Raw genomic sequence first — 23,943 nt, 5'->3', positions numbered from 1 at the left:
GATGACATGGGAAAAAGCTACTGGGCAACAGAGATTTTCATTCTCCCCTGCGTGGGACAGAACTCAAACGTCTGCATTCGGGGGGAGGAGGACCGTGTGCCGTCACGGAACCCAGACCCCGTGGAGGGCTAGGCCCTCAACCCTATGTCATCTAACACACCCACTTCCCACAAGCCTTGTGGGGAGAGCTGTGTTCAGTGCGCTTGGGCGCAAGTAAGTGGTCTCCTTGAGCCCCACCATGTGGAAAAAACCACAGTCCGGGTGCCGCAGACCCAGGCCCCCTTCCACTGGCACAGTGGAGGGGAGAGCGGGATGTACTGGGGCGCCGCCGACCCATTCCACTCCTTCTGCATGGAGGAGGGGAGAGAGGGGGTAAAGGCGGAGGTGGGCGGAAGGATGCAGGGTCCTCGTGGAACCGAGGACTTGCAAGACTCACTTGTAGGAGGAATACTGGGAGAAGAGCCTTCAACCCAATTCCATCCCTCCTCATCCTCACTCTCAAATTCATCCCCGCTTTTAACAGCGTTGTTCGGAGGCGTGCCACCAGAACATAAGCGTGCCAGGAAGATCCGGGCTCAGCCAGCATGGCCGAGAACGAACAGCGCCGCGAGCCCCGGAGGCAGAAACAACGTGGCGTCGTGGCTGCAGGCGGGAAAAAACCACGCCGCTAGCCGCCCCCGGCGTGGGAGTGGCCGGGCGGGCTAGCAGGTTCTCCTCCCTGGGACGGCGGCCAGCCGAACCGGCGGGAGAGAGGGCGAGAACCAGCAAGTAGTCCCGTGACGTTGCAGCCGTCCGCCGTAGGGCACCAGCGGCGCGCTGGAGCCCCCTATAGGCGTAGTGGCTGCAGGCTGCGGCCCGGGGCGAGAAGCAGCGCTGTGGCGTACAGCGCCGCGAGCCCCGGAGGCAACAGAGTCCGGTGGAGGGAAAACCAGGCAGGCCACAAGGCTAGTGGAGGCTAAGTGAAGGAAGCACAAACAGCGGGCACCGCTGCGTGCCCACAAAACCTGCCAGGAGAGGCCCGTAGCCCTGGTCGGCAAGACCAGGGCGGCGGGGACAACACGAGAAACCACCGGACAAACATTGGAAAGTCCTAGCCAGCTAGAAGTAAAGAAAATAGCGACACCCAGCTAGGGCGCGCTAGCAATCAGTGCCCTGGTGAGGGCCTTCTAGCATGAGGCTATCAAACAAGGAACGAGCAAGCAAGGCACTTGCTAACACTCGAAAGACTCACCACATGAAGCAGCCTGCGGGATCATCGAAGGAAATTCCGCGGGTGGGTGTCCTCACCATCGATAAGTCTCCAGCATCGAGTACACTTCCAGGGGAACAAGGATAGCAGCATGCTAGCCGAGGGCCGTGGAACAACGATAGCTTGAAGCTAGGCTAAGCTACAAGAGGCTATCGGACAATAACAAGCTCAGAGAAGAAGCTGGAAACTTACAGCGAGAAACAGGTGAGAACGCCGAAACTGTTGGAACTGAAGAATAAAGACGTACAGGAGATATTCTATAAAGGCCGGTGGCCGACTTCCTAGCCGACGCTTAGGCTAAACTTTAAAGAAAATTATACTTATATGGCTGAGTTCGCGACACTCTAGTTGCAGGTAAGCAGAGGTGCGGAAGAGGAAGTTATGATAGCCCGCAGGGCTTATATACACTCGGGGGCGGTGCCCTCGTTTGTGATTGACAGCCCTACCGACAAATGATATTTCTCGTACGGGAGCTTATGAGTTTTACTCTGTTGCAGCGCCAGATGGCGCTGTTATCCCAATGGGGGACCTTGTCTGGAGGTATGACAATAAACAATGTTGCACATAAGGCTCAGGGGTAGAGTTGCCGTGTTAGAACACAGAGGGTTCCCAGTTCGCTCCCAGGCTCCCCCAGAGTTAGTGTCAAAGAGGCCTTGAGCAAGACTCTGAAACCCTACTGAACCCCTGCTCCCGGTGAGCAGGTTGGTGCCTTGCATGGTTTCCTCCGCCACCGGTGTTTGAATATGTGGGTGAATGCACAATTTCTATATTGGTGCTTAAATAGACCATTTACCATATTAAGCTAATCATCTTGTTTGGGAACCACTGTAGTATAGCAAGCACCCTTGGGAATCCGGATCAAGTAAGTATAGGCTTTATGCAGTTGGAGGAGGAGAGACTCTGGTGGTCCAGCTTGTTGTTGGACCTGTCGTGTCCTCTCCAGGGTGTGCAGCAGGACTCCCCATCTTAAGGTCCAACTTATGACCACAGCGGCTGGGAGTCTCGTGTCGGCGCCGCTTTTCTTTTCTTGCCGCTTTTGGAGAACGTCACCCTGGAATGGGTCTGACAGGCCCAGGAGGACTGCAGCCCATGCCGGGAGTCCACTCTCTCTCGGTTTCTCCCTCAGTGGACAGAGAGTGGTGTAAAGTAAATAAGTGCATTTACTTAAGTACTGTACTTAAAGACAGTTTTGAGGTATTTGTACTTTACTTGAGTATTTCCCATCTCCAATACTTATACTTATACTTATACTACACTACATCTATGAGGCAAATATTGTACTTTAGTTACTAGTTACTTTAGTTACTAGTTACTTTCTAGATTTGGAATATTATTACAAAACATACATTAACCGCTTCAGTCCTATATACACTTCAGGCCATTTGAAAATAGACGATCTACAGCTCGCGAGCTTTTTAATATACATTTGAAAACTTGAAATGAGACACTCCGTATAATTAGTACTGCCAATACCTTTGTACTTTTGCTCAAGCCAATTTTGAATTTCGGACTTTCACTTGTAACAGAGTATATCTACATTGCAGTATTGATACTTTTATTTAAGTAAAACATTTGAGTACTTTTTCCACCACTGGGGACAGAAGAGCAGCTGAAAAGCTCCTCCTCATGTCACAGTCATGGTCCCACTCTGTATGTACCAAGAGGACTCAACAGGGCAAAACTAGAGGCTCAGGAGGTAGAACGGACAATTGGCAACCGGAATGTTCCCAGTTCGATACCAGGCTCCCCCAGAGTTAGGTTCGGTGGGCAAGACGCTGAACCCCTAATTGCTCCCAATGAGGTTGGTGCCTTGCATGGTTTTGGTTGAAGTTGGTGAATGTAATGCACAATATAGTGGACATAACATTTCGTCACTGTGGGGCAGAAACCTTGTATCTCCAAGTTTCAATGTTTTTTTCGTAAAGATAATAATCCCTGCTTCATCATACAAAACCGTGGCACAAAACTAGTGTAAAATAGCAGATATGCAAGCACACTGCTTGTGTAATTCCACTATTTTTTAATTGCTTTTAAAATGATAAATAGGCCTACAAAAGAAACGGTTTTGGACATGCAAGGTTTCCACCCGACAACAGCGATTTCTTCTTGTTGTTTACAGCCAGTACAGGAGTTCAGTGGACGTACTGAAGCAGCCAGGTGCACGGTTCTGATGTTGAATGTATACTCTGTTGTACAACAAAGTATAACTCAGGCTCAGGCCTCAGCCTTTCCAGGAAAGGGCACATTCTTTTCCTCCACACATAGATTTGGTCCATGTGCAGCAGCCCAAAAGAATATTTCTATATTGAGGTATTGATACTTTTACTTAAGTAAAGAATTTGAGTACTTTTTCCACCACTGTTCAAAATAGGAATGGGACGATACGTGATATTATCATGATCATGATAATCGTATTGTGGAAATTTAATTTATCGTGATATCGTCCTCCGTCATGCACTGGGATCAATTCACCTTTTATTTGCCGAGCTCCATATCTGGTACCGCTTAAACCCTCTATAATTGGTAAAAGGCACTTATAAAATACGTACTTGATACAGTCTTTTTTTCATTCTCTAACAAATCTCTTTGCCAAAAAATAGCCGATCTACAAGCTCACAACTCGTTGGAATTTTGGCAAATGTTCCGCCCCAGGATAATGGATTTTGATTATCGCAATAATAACGTAAATCGTGATTTATTTTGGCACAATAATCGTGATATGAAATTTTCATATCGTCCCATCCCTAGTTCAAAATGTATTTAGACTTTTGATTTGACCAAAAATGTGCCAAAATGCTTGATTAGCTGTGACTTTCTAGCCTAGCTTGGCCAACAAATATCACTGCCAAGGGCAATTTTAGTTTTTGTAACAGCAGATTGGTCTGGAACCATGCAGGCCAGGAACCATGCAGGCCTTTCAGGACGCAGCCTGAGCTTTTCCTTTAGCTTCTTTGTAATATGAACAAACCTCATAAAAGTTGATCATAAAAAAGTTCAAAAGTACAGTACAGCACATACTGAATGATGTTATACAACATTAACTCAGTTTCAAACTGGAAATAACCACTACTATTCAAAATGACTTTTTAAGTTTTATTAAATATGACCAAAATATTTGTATTCCCTGTGACTCTGCAGTTTGGGACAGCACTGCACTTCTTCTTTTGTTTCAGTCCTAATATGAATATGTCAACAAACTCATTAAATATGAACAGTTTCATGGAGCACATATTAAATACATTCAAACATTTTTCATAATAACTAAGCTTCAGACCAAGGAAGTTACCACAACTATTAGTTCCCTTTGCTTTCTAGTAATGACTGTGGAACTGTGTTTACAGTATATTGAGCAGAAGACCTCTGCTCACATGGGTCCAAGTGTGTGTTATTGTGTGTGTTATTGTGTGTGTGTGTGTGTGTGTGTGTGTGTGTGTGTGTGTGTGTGTGTGTGTGTGTGTGTGTGTGTGTGTGTGTGTGTGTGTGTGTGTGTGTGTGTTTGTGTGTGTGTGAGAAAGAGAGAAAGAGGAACTCTAAAGTGTATAGCATCAGCACATGGCCGTGGACTTAAACATCACTGCCTTGTTTTGATCGCAGAATGAAGACATTAAACGCTGAGAGATGAAGGCAGAAGTAATGTAGGGGAGAGCGGACAAGCCAGAGAGGAAAAGGAGGGAGGAGAGAGGGAGGGTTGAAAGAGGGGGGACGGCAGGCGAAAGGGGAAGTCTCCGGAAAAAAAAGGGAGGGAGAGAAGCTGAGTGGAGAAAAAGGAGAGGTTACATGTGGCTATTTGAGGCAGTGATCAAGTTATGGAGCGAGACAGAATAGCCGGTAAGTTCTGCATTGTTTTAGCTTTGTTCCTATACTTTACTAATAAGAAGGAAATAAACTTTTTCCACTGGAAGGACGTTTTCTTTGCTTTAGTGACATTGTGAGAGGAGAGGAAGTAGTAGGTTGTTGTTGCCACCGGCTCTAGCAGCAGCAACAGCAGCAGTCTGAAGTCATCCTAGGTTTTGTTTGTTTTACTTGGTCAGTTGAGTTGGGGGCACCCCTTCTGTCTGTCTGTCTGTCTGTCTGTCTGTCTGTCTGTCTGTCTGTCTGTCTGTCTGTCTGTCTGTCTGTCTGTCTGTCTGTCTGTCTGTCTGTGTGTCTCTCTCTCTCTCTCTCTCTGTCTGACTGCTGATTCTGCATATCAGTCCATCTCTGATTCCCTCGCTATATTTCCCCCAAAATCAACAACTTCTGTTTTTGGACATATTTCTCTTTGAGTTCATGGACAGCCCTTTAAGCCCAATTAGGATTTTCTCTGCATCTGTTATTTTCTCTCTCTCTCTCTATCTCTCTCTTTCTCTCTCTCTCTCTCTCTCTCTCTCTCTCTCTCTCTCTCTCTCTCTCTCTCTCTCTCTCTCTCTCTCTCTCTTATCCTGTATCACATATGCTGAGGAACAATGAGTAAACGTCATGTGAGAAGGTGTCAGAAGGAGGAAACAGTAGCTCTATAGCTATTTAAACTTCTAGCCTCTTGGATTTGCAGACTGAGTCATGATTGACCCATATCCTTGGCTGGTTTTAGCCTTAATTTGGAATGAATACGTTTCTTCATTCCATCCTTATACAACTGGACTTAATACTTGGGTTTATTCCGATTAACAGTGATTGACAGCGAAGTAATTTTTTTCAGGGGGGTATACTATGAGAGAGTGAGCGCTGGCTGAGCTCATACACCAGCTTACAGGATTTGGTCTCCATGGGCAGAGCGGACCTATTTAGAGGAATGTTTACCCTACGCTACGTTCTGTCTCACTGCATGTGCTGTCACTTGCTTGTGTGTGTGTGTGTGTGTGTGTGTGTGTGTGTGTGTGTGTGTGTGTGTGTGTGTGTGTGTGTGTGTGTGTGTGTGTGTGTGTGTGTGTGTGTGTGTGTGTGTGTGTGTGCGTGCATGTACGCACACGTGTGTGTGTGCTTTTCTGTCTCATGCTCACTGTAGATTAATTCGAGCTGATTGAGATTGTTTAATCAAATGAAACTTCTGCGTTTGCCTGTATGTGTGTTGAATCTGGATCGACATGATAAGACTGTGTCCAACAGGTTATGTAGATTACGGCCAGACATCAAGCCTTTAATTAGCCTTTTTTATTTCAGACTATAATAGGGCGTTTAATAAGCTCAGAGAGAGCCACACACTGCCTACAGATGTGCGGTGTAGTTGTATTTTGTACCACTTGATGGCAGTGTTGCAGTGTGGCAGTGCAGCCGGTGGACCCCACCATTTCACTGGTTTCTGTGAAAATTTCCATGTGGATGATTCATATTTAGCAGACAGGGGAATTTTTTTATGGGAGGTGGAGGAATTTAGCAAAGTCTGACTTTGGTGGGGGTGAAGAGAGAGAGCCTTCTTTTTCCATTAAGAGAACCCTGGTGTCATACGTCAGACCCCCCCCCCCCTCCCCCCCTTCTCATTGAGGAAGTCCGGCTCTCACTGCTACCTTCTGGTCTACACCCTGCTGCTGCTGTCCTTCGCTTAGTTTGGACTGGTTGTCTTGGCAACCAGCGCTACACATCCCAATGGACTTTGTTTTGTTAATGATAGGAGGGAGCTCAAGCCATGGCGCACACACAGACAGTGTTATAACCACATGAACCCCAGCGTCCCTTTTCTGGGCCAGCTCATGATACATTTTCACCAAAAATAGATCTGCAAGCTCACAACGCGTAAGCTGTTGTTTTCCGCAAAGAGACTCGGTGTAGACTTAGGACCAAGTACAGACCCCTGGGTGACCCTGGTCAACTAAAGCCGGCATCATAGTCGCCTGGGCGGTGGAAGGCTTTACACCGCGGTGTAGTCTTTTCGAGTCTTTTTGAGTCATGAAACTACAACGTTACATCATTCCTCGCGGTGGAGAGCTTTCCACCTCGAGTCCCAACACATCTCTCTGTTTTTGGAGCTGTGTGGAACACAAGCTCCCCATAGGCAGCAATGTGTGTCCTCACCAGAGTCTCACCAGAGTCTGTCGTCAAGAATGAACAGGATCTGCGCATGCGCGGCTTTACCACACACACACACACACACACACACACACACACACACACACACACACACACACACACACACACACACACACACACACACACACACAAATTATATATATAGAACACTTAGAATTCATAGATCTAAAACACATAGAATCAAAACATAGATCTGGAACTGCTCAAATTCACAGCTCCACTTCGAACAGAGGTTCGATTTTTACTATCAGACAGACAGGCTCTACACCCCGTTCACTGATTGGTCAATCTAGACTAGTCAGTCACGGTGAACAGGACTCCACCGTGGCGTACTATGATGGCCTGCACTTATTTTCTGACTTGAGGTGGAAAGCTTTCCACCTCAAATTTGCGGTGGATAGCTCTCCACCGTACACTCTGATACGGGCTTAAGGTTCCGGTGATTAAAAATCAACAGTGTGAAAAGTGTGTTTGTGTCTGCCTCAGCTCCATCTTGGCTTCCAATGTTTCCCTCTTTGCAGCTACGGCTCTCTCTTCGAGCCTGCTCAGTATTAAGATGTTCAATGTGACATGACATCGATCATGGCTGCCACATATGGTCAGCACATTGACTCCTTGTAATATGGCTATTAGAGAGGAGATTCTTCAAGTTGTACCACTGATTCATGATCTCAATCTGCGTATTATTCAGAGGTGTAAAGTAACTAAGTACATTTACTTATTCAAGTACTCAAGTGCAATCTTGAGGTATTTGAACTTTTCTTGAGTATTTCCAATATTTCCAATATTTCCATATTGTACTTTTACTACACATTTATTACTTTGCAGATATTAATTATAATATTATAAAACATACATATACCACTTTTGCCCTTTTATACCTTGGCTATTTGAAAATATCATATCTACAAGCTCACAACGCATCACATTTTCTACTTTTACTTTTGGTACTTTAAGTACACTTTCATACTTTTACTCAAGTACGTTTTGAATTGCGGACTTAGGGTGCCCTCACACCAAAGTACCTATGAGAGTGGAATCCGTGTTCCGCCAATGCATTTCAATGAGAGTGAAGCGGTTTCATGCCAGCAGTGGATTTCTGCAAAAAACGCTCCCTTCTCATTGAAATGCATTGGCGGAACGCGGATTCCACTCTCACAGGTATTTTGGTGTGAGGGCACCCTTAACTTGTAACAGAGTATTTCTATATTGCAGTATTGATACTTGTCTTTTACTTAAGTAAAATATGCGAGTACCTTTTCCACCACTGATGTGAACATGCGATTTACTCTGCCACTCGTCGCCATGAGCCCTTCCAGCTTGCTCTGAGCTCCCGAAGTCTGTAGGTCAACAAGGCTATATTCAGCATGTAGAGGAGGTGTACTCCACAATGTTGAGCTCATAGTGTATGGATGGCAATATCCCATTGAACCTCGCTCTGTTTTTGTATGCGAACCGAGTACCGACCGTTCTTGATGTATCACCTCATGGCATTGTGTGCCCACAGCCTGGCACGCTTACACACCCTCAAACACACATGCACACACGCACACGCACACGCGCGCGCGCACACACACACACACACACACACACACACACACACACACACACACACACACACACACACACACACACACACACACAAACACACACACACACACACACACACACACACACACACACACACACACACACACACACACTAAGCATAGTCTACATATACACGCACACACTCCCAAACGCGTGTGTGTGCGTGCGTGCACTGCGCTCCTACAGTACATCCATGTGAACCGTTCGTGGAGGAAATCAAGGAAATCACCCAGCTCACAGTGTTCCCTAAAAGAAGTGTACAGGATATCCTGTATGAGTCAATGCCCCACACTTCTCCCCCTGCCCTCCCTTTGGCCCACCTCACATTGTTTCTCCTCCTAGGCTATTATTATTTGTCCTGCATAATGATAAGAGGGGGACTCGTTGAAAATGGCCGGGACGCAGAGGACAGGAAACTGATTGGGGGCTGCGTTGGAGGGAAGCAGCCCCACCTATAGGCTGCAAGGGCGTAGTTCTGACAGGTACCATTATTCAACAGGAGGTAAACGAGGGCCAGATCAGAGGTCAAAGCGTGGATATGGGAGATAGACGCAACTCTTCGGCGGAAGAGCTTTGGTGTTGATTGGTGGATCATGTACCGCGTAATGTACTGTAGGTGTACAGGGGTGTCGCACCAAATTCTGGGCCCTGGGTGCAAGGATTCACTCACATTTTGTGCTTTAACTATTGAAAAATAGCAGATATACAAGCTCACAGCGAGGCACCGAGTGCCGTGCTGCGAGCTTGTAGGTCTGCTATTTTTGAATAATCTTGACAATTTGTGCAAGTCTTTGAATATTTCAAATCCTTCTAAGGCTTGGTGCTCAAACCTTTTCATGTGAAGGACCCCCAAAATGATATGTATTTGGCCACGGACCCCCATCTCAAAATATTTAGTTCCATGGACCCTCTAGAAGCAAAAACAAGCAAAAGAGTTACAAATGTTCGCTTAAAAAATAGATAAAGATTTGCACACATTTTCATGACTTTTCAAAAATAGCAGATCTACAAGCTCGCAGCGCGGCACTCCGTGCCACGCTTTTTCAATAGCTAAAGTATAAAATAATTAGGTCCCCTCCACCTTGGGCCCTAGTAACTCAGTCCCACTTGCCCCCCCCCCCTTGTGACGCCCTGTAGGTGTAGATGACAGACAATTACCAAGGTCAAAGCTGGTGTTATCTGTCATGGCGGACGACGTGCCCCACTTGTATGGGTGTTATTATACTAAAGCATGTAATGTCTTTACAGGAAACCCACTGAGCAAGAGACATGGATGTGTCTGTTGCCACTTACCAGGTCCATGTTGCTATGCAGATGTCTGTACACTGCCCATATGTAACATGGATGTGAGCCTGACCTGTATTATTGTGTGACTTGTGAGTCATTCATAATTATTGTGGTTGCTATAGGCAACACACTGTTGTTCTAGGTCTGATAACTTTCATGCCATTAAACCTGTTTTTTTCTTAACCTTTTAACTGAACGTTATCTGGGTTGTATAAGGCCAGATACCCCGGAATATGGGTATGAGTCAGATTAGGGATGTGCCGAAAGCAAAATTCTTGGCCGAAACCGAATACCGAATATTGGAAACATTTTGCCGAAAACCGAATACCGAATAGCCGAATAATACATGTATATAATTGATTTTGTATTACTAATTTTTGCACCATTGCTGTACCTTTGTTGTAAAGCTACCCGATTATGGCAAAATACATGATTATGGCAAAACCTAACTTAAATAATAATCACCATATGGTTCCATAAAACATTTATTTCTCACTTTTGAATGCACACATAACATATTTATTTTTGTGTAGAATTATTTATTTACTATTGTGTAGTAAATTTGTAATAAAAGACACATTATGTCTCAAAATATTAACATTCCATATAGTTGAATTATTGCATCATGAAGAAATATCAATGTAATTATTGTTATAAAAAAAAAAATATATATATATATATATATATATATATATATATATATATATATATATATATATATATATATATATATATTGAATATCCTATACATTATTCGGTAGTATTCGGTAGTATTCGGTATTCAGTATTCGGTAATATTCGGTATTTGGTATTCGGTACTATTCGGTAATAATTATTCGGCTGTAAAATCAAACCGAACCGAAACCGAATATGCGTTTTTTGGCACTATTCGGCCGAAAATATTCGGCGCCGAATATTCGGTCACATCTCTAAGTCAGATACAGACGTATATCTGGGTTCTAAGACCAGATATCTTGGACAATATAATGTCCAATGAGACCGGATTGGACATGGGGCGCCCGCTGGCCTTGCGGTCCAGGCGTGTGCCGCGTGGGCTCTGGTGCCTGGCAGCGCGTCTCGGGTTCGAGTCCCGATCCCGGTGACCTTTCCTGTGTTTCACTCCCCATCTCTCTCCCTGATTCTTGTCTACCCTACTGTTCTCTCAATAAGCCCAAAAATATCTAAATAAAAAACAGGACAGTCATGCTTCACTTGACATCACAATATATTTATGAATAGTAAGACGGAATTTGTTTCCCAGTGGATTCCTCGCAATGTCGCAACCACACTTTCTAGTTCATAATTGTGCTTATGAATACATATTTACTGTAATTGTCTTCATCAATGCTGTGGCCGTTTGGTTCAGTAGCTCATGTTGAGACTTGGGATGAGTGATGTGAGCGCAGGCTATCACTGTCACATCATAAAGCATCAAAATGTGTGTGTATGTAAACCAGTTTTGCAGTCATAGTCAGAACTAGGGCCTTGTATGATACGGATCTTCACTACTACATCTGCCAAACCCACCACTTTCTCTTACTTTTCTTTAGATTATTCAAGTTACCACCAGTACTGATTGACAAAACTCAACCACAATAAACCTCTCTTGAATAATTGTCTTTTATTTAATTTTAAACTGTTGTAGCAGATTTACTTAGAACTCAACAAATCAACAGATTTTATAGGATCTATGTTACTGTCAAATAAGTCAAAACATTTGTTCACACTGTGGACTAGGTGTGCAACAGTTAATGGCTTTAATCGGTTTAATCAATTCACTACGAAGATAACTGGTGTTTACAGCCCTAATCTGACATCCCTAAGTTCTTGAGTTCAAAACGTGCCATAAATGAATGTTGAAACCATGCACTCTCAGTAACACTAATAAAATGCTGGCAGTGGTTCTGGTTACAGGCCTACTTCCTGCTGACGGTTGTGTTGAATTTCTGTTGAATTCCTGTTTGTTTAAAACTGACCAAACAAGATCTGAAGTTTTAACTGTATGTTGCATTACCAACAGAATTGTCTCCAAAGAAGATAAAGGATTCACTGGTTGACATGTATTTCTCAATGGTTTTATTTTAAATCCTGAGAAAAAGAGAATCCTGCACAGTGATATAAAAAAGAGGCATCCAACTTTATGATGTTTTACACAGATTATTATTTTATTTTGTTGCTTGACATACAGTATGTTTATCTTTGTTTTACAAAACATCTGAACTTAAGCCACTGGCAATGAGTACAAAAAAGCATACGCATCCATAACCTGAATAGCCTACAACCTGAATTATGGGAATTCAACTTTCTCCCCAGGGAAAGTGAGTCGTAATCACAGTTTGATCATCTAAGTAGATTACACGCACTCGCGCACCCGCGCAAACACACACACACACACACACACACACACACACACACACACACACACACACACACACACACATGCACACACACACACACACACACACACACACACACACACACACACACACACACACACACACACACACACAACACACAACACACAACACACACACAGTAACTGTGGACATAAACAAGGCATATAAACCCAGCTCCACCATCGCTGCGTTCCGGAAGCAGCCTGTATTGTTTTTGTTTAGCGGTTTCATCCATTTTTCAGACCTTCAAACGCTGTTTCCTGTGCTATTTTGGAGTGGTGATGGTCTCAGTTGTGCTTGTGCACTCCACCACCATCACACAAACACACAACAAGCACAGCATGCATATGCACACACAGCCACGCATGCACACACACAAACACAGACATCATGCAAACACACACTCGCTCAGACAACCAAACCAGATGTTGTTTCAGAGGTCGGTCTTCTCCTGCTCAGCTGTGTGTGCCTCGGAGAGCCAGCCCAGAGTTTGCATCCATGTTTAGATAAATACATGCTGGCCAGCCTGGGGGAGGTGTGCGCTCGACACGCTGTGTGTTCTGGTTTAATTGAGGACTGCAGAGCTTGTGTGGCACATGGTTTACAGTGTAGTGCAGATCTGTATGGGAGTGGCCATGCATATATGGCACACTGTGCTATATATATGACCACAGATGTACTGTATAACTCTTAACATGTATGCACAAGTCATGCTTAATAGATAAACACTCACACACACACACACACACACTCAACATTCATGCACAAATGCGTGCTCACTCACATTAAGCACACACTCTTACTGTATCAAGGTGCTCACCACACACGCATGGATATAAAAAAGGCTCAGCCAGACAGCCAGACACAAGCACGCACACACACACACACACACACACACACACACACACACACACACACACACACACACACACACACACACACACACACACACACACACACACACACACACGTCGCACACACACGCGCGCGCACACACACACACACACACACACACACACACACACACACACACACACACACACACACACACACACACACACACACACACACACACACAGGCTCATGCACCACCCACATGCCCATATCCAGCTGTCAGGATGTATGAGCCACATTATGTGCATTCTTGTGAGGTTGACTCAAAGCCATAGCGGACCTAAACCACACAGCACATGACGGCAAGATGCACAACAGTGCAGATACTGTACGCAGGCCAGCCACTCAAACAACCATGCCAGTAGTCTGCCATATTTAGCCCATGACTCGCGGCTTACTTGACATCACGGCCAACCATTTTTCCAAAGATACTGTATACGCAGTTTGTTCGATTTTCACGTTAGCCACTAGATAACATTGTTTCAGTTGGACAAAATGTGGACAAAATATTTTCCCAAATATGGATATGACTGAGTCTGACATCATAGATGTCTTATGTTATAGACCACATGAGACTCACACAATATGTCCATTTATGGGCATTCCAAGCTATGGGCTTAATATTGATGACATCAGGGATCTCCATATATGGGCAGGTCAGCTATAGACATTGAGGCATATGTAAATTAATTTTGTCCTGGCCATATATGGAGGGTCCATATACAGTATGGGCATTGCCAAATGCGTGAATGAAAACACCATCCCACTTCCAGCAGTGGACCAAGGAGGGAGCGCTTGTTTTCACCATGAGCCACGCAAGACACCGCAGAGCGGACAGAATAGTAAATCTTCGTCCCCCCCGACTTCCGGCACCTCCGCGTGGTCCAAGTGGATAGAACGGAGCGCTCCCTACCTCCGGTTAGGCCAATCACAAGCTTCCACTGCTGGAAGTGGGATGGTGTTTTGATACACGCTTGCCAAATATGGGTCAACAATGTGATGTCACAACAGATCAGCTATAGACATTAAGGCGTTAAGCTGCCTTGGTCATTGAGTGAACAATGTGATGTCACAACAGGTCAGCTATAGACATTGAGGCGTTACCTACCTACTAATCTGGGTTCCCAGAAGCTTTTCATTTTTTTCGCCACTAGGGGGTGCGGGGGGGCTGCGGAGACCTACCTACCTACCTACCTACTCACTGGTCAGGATCTGCCGGGTTTGATAGTAAATGCTTCCTACGGTCGTAATAACCCTAACCCTAAGTCGGACTAATGGGACGTAGGACTATCGAGATTTTCCCAAGTTGGCACAGGTCAGTTACTTATTTAAGAAGAAAAAGTTCCTCGTATGACACACGAATACACATGTACTGTACTTATAATAAACATGTGGCTACTCACGTGCATGCACGCGAGCGCACACTTACTCTTTTGGTTTCCAGACTCTGTTTCTTATCCAGAGACACCTTGCGGTCAGTCAAATTAAGTAAACCAGACGACACCATAAACACAATGCTGTGTGCTGTATCACCATCGACCTCTCTGGTGTTAAGGTTAGGTGACACCAGATGGGCTTGGCATGGCATTAGTACCCTTTAGAAAGGACCTTTTATTTCAAATACGGTTTCACCCTTTGCTTACACCCTATAAAAATACCAGGCTCTAGCATTGTGCCTTGTTGCCTCCAGGGATGAAACACATAAGCGAATGGTTGTATCCGGTGGGCACAAACATCCCAATTGACCAAATTTTCATGGAAATGTCAACTTCCTGTGGTCCTCGCTTTGGGATGGATTTGCCTTTGAATTCTAGCTAGAACTAACAGGAATTCAACACTTGTATTTCATAACCTTGATTATTTGCGGGGAAATTGCAGCACAGACCCCAGATCAGGGGCAGCTCGTTGCTCTTTTGTAGATGAAGTGGTTCATAATCCTCTGCTTCTCTTTTGGGTCACAGGCTAAAAAGTTTGGGAACCACTATTGTAGGGGGATGATAGTGTCTTACTCCAAACAGGAATCTGTGATTGTGGAAAAGCCGCTCACTTATCACCAACTACTGCGATAGCATCACTATTGCTCCGTTGCAGTTGAGTGCTAGCGGAAAATACACAGATAAGTGCCATTGTAACAACGTTCCCCCGGGAGGCGGTGAGATTTCTTGTATAAATATGAGGGCAAGTCTGATGTTTCTCACTTTTGATTAATTTATCGTCACCTTTTAAACAGCGCCTGACTATCACTCAAAGAAATGGCAGATAAATTAGCTACAGCAGTTCCAAGGACGTGTGTGTAACCATCAGGGGCGTCACAAGGGGGGGAGGGGAAGTGGGACTGAGTTATTATAGGGCCCAAGGTGGAGGGGCCTTAATTATTTTATATACTTTAACTATTGAAACATAGCAGATATACAAGCTCACACCGGTGCCGCGCTGCGAGCTTGTAGATCTGCTATTTTTGAAAAGTCTTGAAAATGTGTGCAAATCTTTGAATATGTATTTTTTTTTTAAGCGACAATTTGTAACAACAATTTTGGGGGTCCTTCACATGAAACAGTTTGAGCACCACTGACATAGAAACATAGGTTTAAAAAAAAAACAGTAGACGCGCTGTGAGCTTGTATATCTGCTATTTTTCAATGGTTAAAGCACAAAAGAATACATAACGATTATGCGTTCCTTGTACTACCCAGGGCCCAGAATTTGGTGCAACACCACTCGTAACCATACCCAATACATCAAAAGCTACTGCTTGTCATCAAGCTGCACTCCAGTGAAAGAATATTAGCCTTCCCTGTCAGAGGGTTTCACCACTCAGCGCTGCTTCCTGCGTTCTTCCTGGTAGCACTGGGGACAAGTTGTTGCATGACTCACTGTCTTGGCCCCCGAGGGTCCTGTCCTGTCCCATACACCTAATGTTATTTTTTCCATGGTTCTCTTCTAGCACAGGAAACTGGCTACCAGAGAAAACGACTGCCACTTTAATTATCGTGCCATAGTTAGACTGGAGGTTGTAGAAATTGTTTACTTGAGAGACTACAGAGACAGGCTCGTGGATTAAGTGAGGTCTCACTCTGCGTTGGCTGTGACAGCCAGGAACGGCACACCATATAAGTGGGGGATCGGCTCATGTTAGCTTTGAGAGGAATGAAGCCTGCATTTCTGAAGGCCACGGCAGGGTTTTTGATGTCTGCTGCGGCCGTAACGGGGGATCTCGTCTTGATTGCAGGTTAACTTGTGAGTGACTGTGTGACATATTGTCCACACTGGCTGTCAGACCGAGTCAGAGACCCTTTGAAGAAATCAGATCCTAGAGCCACTTCGTGTGTGTGTGTGTGTGTGTGTGTGTGTGTGTGTGTGTGTGTGTGTGTGTGTGTGTGTGTGTGTGTGTGTGTGTGTGTGTGTGTGTGTGTGTGTGTGTGTGTGTGTGTGTGTGTGTGCGCGAGCAGACGTGTGTGCGCACTCTGCTTGCTTGCTTGCATGCGTGGGTGTGCATGCGTGTGTGTGCATGCGTGTGCCTTGCCTAGGGGAGGGGTGGAGTGGAGGTGGGAGTTGGCTACCCTTTCACTCTTTCTGAAGTCAGGCTGTTGTGATGTAGAAACTAGAAAGTAGAGAAGGAAGTCCAAAAATTATCAGTTGCTCCTTCACTTCAATCAAGAGATTTGTCAGTTTGAGCTTACATTTTCTCCCCCTCATTGACTCTAATTCGGAATTCACTAAGAATCAACAGAGAGTCTAATTGAGTGTTAACAGGCAAAAGGATATTGTCAACCAACTCAAAAGATGTCTGATTCTGGAGTCAATCCACACTTGGAGGGAATTATTTCAGATTTTGAAGGTTTGTGTTTTGATTTTCTGTTCCTTGATGTGTTTTTAATATTATTATTATTATTATTATTGTTGATGTTATTATTATATATTGTACACAAATGTGATATTAGCTGCATGTTGTCATTATGGAGTGAAAGCAGAGCATCTGTCTGAATTATAGTCATGAGTGATTGAATCATGTTGAGTCATCAACATGATTGAGTCATGTGTGTGTATGCATGCGCACGTGTGTTTGTGTGTGTGTGTGTGTGTGTGTGTGTGTGTGTGTGTGTGTGTGTGTGTGTGTGTGTGTGTGTGTGTGTGTGTGTGTGTGTGTGTGTGTGTGTGTGTGTGTGTGTGTGTGTGTGTGTGTGTGTGTGTGTGTTAGGTGGCTGACGCATGTCTACTCCTGCATGTGTTTAATATCACCACTCAGTAGCGGTGCAGTGGGCATATGTCAGTCTAGTCTGCTATTGATTATATCCCAGTTCAGTCAATAGAAACACACACAATGCTGCTCCTCCACAGGAAAGCCCTCAGCTGAAGGCATTAACAGGGAGACAGTGGGAACACAGCCGGGCAAAAGCTAACAGCTGGCTAGCCCCTCCAACAGTCATTCACAACTATATCTCCCCTTTGTTTTCTTAGCTAGCATGGAGCTCACTTTTCTTCCTTCCTTTGCTGGGCAGAGTCTGTCAGTCCAGCTGTTCAGGGGCCTGGGTGACAGATGCCATGCTCCCTGCATGCCTTCTGCAGCACGGGGAGCTCTGGCTGCAGTATGGGCTTGTTGCTGCTGAGAGGAAGTTATAATAGGATGAGGTCATACAGTAGATGGTGCTTAGAACAGCCTATTGTTATAATGACTAGAAAGATGCAATTGGAAATTGCGAGTGTGGTTGCTGACGGTTGCTGACTATATTCTACAGTAAGCTAACTGTCATGTGAAACTCGACCAATTGATTCCCTATTGATTCCCACTCCCATTGATTCCCTATTGATTCCCTATCCCTATTGATTCCCTAACCCTAGAAGTCTATAAAGTTTCCCCAGAAAAGTTACCCTAGAAGTCTAAATAGTCTAATATAATAGTCCATACTCCTTTGTGGTATTGAATGAGGTGTATCTGCATTTAAACAGTCCTAAGTAACAGGAGTAGTGGGCCCCACAGGGGCAGCGCCTCAGTGCAGCAGTTAAGGGGTTAAGGGTCTTGCTCAGGAGCACTTCTTCGACACATCGCTGAAGCCTGGGAATCGAACCTGTGGCGTTTGGTCTCCCAGGCGGCCTCTCTAAACATTCATCTATGGTCGCCCCCATACAGCTATATGGATGGCCACTGTTTGAGGTGCCCACTGTTTTTACTGTGTGCTTGTATATTTCTTTCAGGGACAAAAAACATTGATTCGGCAGTTAGGAAAACACAAAAAGGATTGACTGAGCGTGTGTTTGTCAAGTGGTGCCCCAAAACGGCATCTGTGATCTCAGTGACCCCAACTGCCCTTGCTTTGGGGGTTGACAGCCGTTGAAACCGGAGAATAGCAGGCAGTGGTGTAAAGTAACTATGTGTACTCAAGTACTGTCATTTCTACTTTACTGGAGTATTTCAAATTTTCAGTACTTTCACTTCTATTCCACTACAATTATTTGAAAACATGAGTTACTCGTTACTTCGTAGATTTGTATTATTGTTACGAAACACACATTAACCACTTCAGCCCTGAGCTTGTAGATCTGCTATTTTCAAATGATTTTTATACATCTGAAACCTTGAAATGGACATTCTGTATGATGAGTATATTTACTTATTGTGTACAGTTTAAGGCCAATACTTTTGTACTTTCACTCAAGTTCATTTTAAATTCCGGACTTTTACTTCGAGAGAATTTCTATATTGCACTATTGATACTTTTACTTGTACCTTTTCCACCACTGATAGCAGGCACACGCAACGGTGCTCATGCAGGACACACTGTGGGAGGACAGCTTCATCAGGTTAACTGGTAGCTCCCTGAGATTTGCAGCATTCGGAAAAACAAAACGACAACGCACCTTGGATGGACTCTCACATTTTAGGATGATGAGTTACAAGTAATAGAAAACCACCGAGGGAAACAGAAGTTATGATTTGCGATAGGAAAAGAAAGCGAGCCAGCGAATAGACAAGAGGAAAAAAAAGCTCAGAATGAAGCCATATTTGTAGATTCAGAGAGCACCGTGAAGACAGACAGGCTCCCTCTGCGTCTGCCAACCCAAACTGACATTTGGTGTTCGGTCCAAGTTCTGGGGGCCTGTTATCTGCTTACGTTGGTGCTCCAGCATGGAACAAGGTGCCATAAAGGGAGAGGAAATGAGACTGGAAGGACACAAGTGTGTTTGTACGATACCCTGTCAAAACCTGGCAGAGAGACCATGTGTTAAGCTGTCCCAAATGGCTGCGTGTGTGTGTGCGTGCGTGCGTGCGTGCGTGCGTGCGTGCGTGCGTGCGCGTGTGTGCGTGCACATGCATGCTGTGCCGTGCCGTGAGGGAAAGTGTGTATATGTGTGAATGTAATATACTCTATATACAGGTCTCCGTGGTATTGTTTGTCACATTTAGGAATGTAATATTAAATGCAGGTGGCAAAAAGTGCCATGTATAAGCGTTCTAAGTTGACCAGTGTTGGCCCAGTTAGGTACAAGTCGTATTTACAGGTGTGCAGTCAGTGTGACAGCAAAAGCCAAGCCTCAGGGCACTGCAACCTTTGCCACAGAGTCTGTTTTGATGCCTGGCTGTCAGTCAGTCACCCTATATCTGCTATCTCTGCAATGTCATTACACGTGCGCGCACGCACGCACACACACACACACACACACACACACACACACACACACACACACACACACACACACACACACACACACACACACACACACAACAAGCAGCTCGAGGGTGCAGATAAAACTGACAGCTTTGCATGAGTTATCATAGCAGCTCACTGCCCAGTCAAGGCAGATTCCAGTTCATCTTCTCCAGAGGGGAATCTTCGCTGAAGCATTCTATCATCATTCTGTTCAAGTGTCGGGTTGTGGAATTGATGTTACACCTCACCTCTCCTTTTCTTACATCTCCCTTGTTAGATACTTGACCCCTTTCTCACCCAGCGTCACGTTGGAGCCCCAAACAATATAATTACCAGTAAGACTCCCTAATCGGGAGATAAGCGACCGTCAGGTCGCAGCGTGATTTTAGGGCAAAATGTGTAGGAGCAGTGTCCAAAAATGTGGTTGAAAAAAATCGGCCTGATGGTGGCGCTGAGTGTAGACATAGTGTGTACCGATTTGTGTGATTTCTTTCTCGAGATTCATAAACACTGTGCTGTAAGTATAAATCTCCTTTTTAGGCGTTCAGGAGGCAGTTAGTTAACCAGTGGCTGATCAAAGAAAGAAAATAAGATTTAACCTGCCAAAGTTCAAGAGGCTAAATTCAAGCTGTCTGAATGACTGCGTACGTGCGTGCGTGCGTGCGTGTGTGTGTGTGTGCGTGCGTGCGTGTGCGTGCGTGCATCAGTGTGCCATGCAACATAAGAATGAAGAATTATAAACTGCTGACCCGAGATCAGCCTCACTTTGCCTCACTAACTGACTGTAACTCTTTTTGATCTCTCTAAGCTTTGTCCTCATTTACCCAGCAACTCTCGAACCTTACCCACTTTCCTTCTGTGCTGGACAGAGGGTGTGGGCCGTAGACCTGGAGAGAACCACACAGTAAATCTCACACAGTGGCTTGCACTGCTGTTGGTCAGGGTGCATAAGTCAGCCCCGCTCACTACGCACACCAGGAAGTTAATGTTTGACAACCCGGCATTATGCATTTAACTGACCAGGCAGAATACCACACTGTGTAATTCTATCACTCTTTGTTTGGCCTTGCCTTGTCAGATGGGGGTTTTGTCATATTTATCAAGCCTGACCAGTGACCACACACGCTTGTGTTTTGCTGCTTTTGACACCAGCTAAAGCTCCTGCAATATATGCACGGACATAGACGCGGTAGCTGCTTTATCGAGCCGACCGCTATTCTGAATTAGGGTTTGACTGTGAATCATTGTGATCAACAACAGCCCCACCCCCCCCACCATATTATCATAATTATATATTTGGTGTTGGTTTTTCAAGGTCTTCTTTTTTGTGAGATTGTCTCACCAGAGGCAATGTTTGAGTATAGTATGATAATATACAGTATATTTAAAAAAAGAAAGATACTGGAAAGTGACAAACACTGTCAATGCACATCATGTCTCTAATCCAGTAATGGTACTGTAGAGTATGGACAAAATTTCTAATTTGACACAAACTGTAGGCCTTTTGTCAAGAGACTGAATCATTCTCAGGCAGGGAGTTAGAGTAGAAAGATAGATTCTATAGCCATTCCTAATGCATTAACCAGAAAGTAGGAGAATATTCAACGCATATACTGTAGACCTTCTCTCTATCTCTCTCTTTCTATTATAACTATTTCTCTCTGTCTCTCTTTCTCTATCTAACTATTTCTCAAACCATTTCCCAGGGGAATGCTCCTCACTCTGATCCCGATCCTGTGATACAACTCTGTGATGAATCTGATCTGAGTGGCCACACAAGTTCCATGCAAAATGTCTTAACATATTACAGTATAGCATGACAATCACTCTTTCTTAACCCATTCAGAACGGGTATACTATATTGTGTATCATTATTTTATGCTTTAACTATTGAAAAATAGCAGATATACAAGCTCACAGCGTGGCACATAGTGCGAGCTTGTAGATCTGCTATTTTTGAAAAATCGTGAAAATTAACACTTAACTGGAGCTCAGTTAGTCTGTTCTTGAGAGACTACTATGTCAGTGGTTCTCAAACCTTTTCATGTGAAGGACCCCCAAAATGATATGTATTTGGCCACGGACCCCCATTTCAAAGTATTTAGTTCCAGGGACCACCCAGAAGCAAAATGTGAGTTACAAACGTTCGCTTTGAAAATACATATATTCAAAGATTTGCACACATTTTCACGACTTTTTCAAAAATAGCAGATCTACAAGCTCGCAGCGCGGCACTCGGTGCCGCGCTGTGAGCTTGTATATCTGCTATTTTTCACTGGTTAAAGCATTCAATAATTCTAATTTTATGTAATTAGTTTCATTGCAAATTATATTATCATTGTTCATAAGAAATAAATGGTATACTAGGAAAATCCACACCAGGCCAGATTGCCTATCCCGGGCCTTCACAATTTGAAAGGCAGTCATTGGAATGGAATCTGCAAAATTTGAAACTTTAGGGGTGGAGGCGGTTCCTTGCCCTACTGGCAGTGTGTGTGTGTGCAAAGTTTCATGGCAATCTGATGCTGCGTTCCTGATTTGTGTCATTTTGTGCAAAACGGGGCCTCCAGTATAATTTGAAAGCCAATCGTAGCCAATGAGAAGGGAATGTGAAAAAGCTGACATATAGATCATGGTCACGTGACCACAGAGATGATGTGTACCGATTTGCATGAGTTTTGGACAAGATCTGTAGTAGTAGTTGCAAAAAGTTTTGAAGAGATTGCTAAATGGCGGGAAATCTGTGTGGCCTATGTGGGGAGTTGTGTTGTGGACTTGTGGTCCTAGGAATCCAGAGAAATAATCATTTTGATTATGTTTTAACCAGGGGCATAGTTCCACCGATTTAAAATGACTCCAATACGGAACTAAAACTTCCTATGATTGGCCACTAGTTGCGCTGTTTCCCCCCCCGGCCGATCGCAAAAAGAATTGTTCTCCATTGGACCCCATTCATTTTCCCCTTTCGTTTTCTAACCTTAATTAACATTTTCATAAATACTTTATGGCAGGGACGTGCTGGCCATTGGGAAAAGCGGGACAACTCCCGAATGGCCGGTTCATTCCCGGCCAGTCCAGGCCGGCCATTAGGAAAAAAGTAAAAATAAAATGTCGGCCTTCGTTCCATTTTGGGGGCTGGGCAGTCAACAAAGTAAATCGTCACTGTCGGGCAGAAACCTTGTATCTCCAAGTTTCAAATTTGTACATTTTTTCGCAAAGCAAAGCCCTGCTTCATCATACAAGGCCGTCGCAAGAAAGTAGTGAAAACAGCAGATCTACAAGCACACAACGCCTCGCGGTGCGAGGCTTTGTGTGCTTGTAGATCGGCTGTTTTCACTAGTTTAAATCATTTTTAAAATGATAAATACAAAACAAACGGTTTTGGACATACAAGGTTTCCACCCAACAACAACAAAATTTAACTCATGTAATTGGCCCACTGGCTTGTCACTTGTCATGATCTGAAATGGCAAATCTTTGAGTAGCAGCAGCGCTATAGAGAGAGAGATCTCTCTCTATAGCGCGCAATGAGGGCCTCTCCAACTCTTTTTCCCGGGCTGAATCAGGGGCCCAGCACGTCCCTGCTTTATGGTTCCTATCGCTAGTTAAAAATTGCCTTTCAATCACGATTATATGCGTTTTGTGAAAATAAGGTCCCATTTATGTTAATATTGATGATAAAGTTGCAGGGGACGTGGCCAACTAAACTAATACCAGCCGGCTGTGTTCTTCTTCGTGTGCTGTATTTCGGGAGGCTCCGACCACATTCTCCCATGTATCTCTGCAGTTGCACATGACCGTTGGCAGCCAATAGCATCCTCTGGTGCCTTTACAATCTATGATGGCAACACCCATGCCAAGGACCCATATTGTGTCA

At 44.5% G+C, this 23,943-nt stretch overlaps 1 protein-coding gene across 2 annotated transcripts in view; it reads left to right on the top strand.

The window, feature by feature from the left end:
• Nucleotides 1–5,053: 5,053 nt before the first annotated feature.
• septin9b (septin 9b) overlaps nucleotides 5,054–23,943 on the top strand; it is a gene marked incomplete at its 5' end in the record, with an annotated part of 109,206 nt that continues 90,316 nt past the window's right edge. The window contains one exon of one of the 2 annotated variants that reach the window (XM_080721133.1): nucleotides 5,054–5,077. In XM_080721133.1, the coding sequence (XP_080577259.1) occupies nucleotides 5,056–5,077 (22 nt within the window). Of the gene's footprint in view, nucleotides 5,078–17,202; nucleotides 17,258–23,943 lie in introns of those variants that run through there. The other variant, XM_080721132.1, reaches the window with a different exon arrangement.

The sequence above is a fragment of the Nannobrachium achirus genome, assembly GCF_963921795.1.
Source record: "Nannobrachium achirus genome assembly, chromosome: 3".
NCBI classification, from domain to species: domain Eukaryota; kingdom Metazoa; phylum Chordata; class Actinopteri; order Myctophiformes; family Myctophidae; genus Nannobrachium; species Nannobrachium achirus.
Note: the sequence above shows the minus strand (reverse complement) of the source record. Positions and strands in the feature narration are given on the sequence as shown.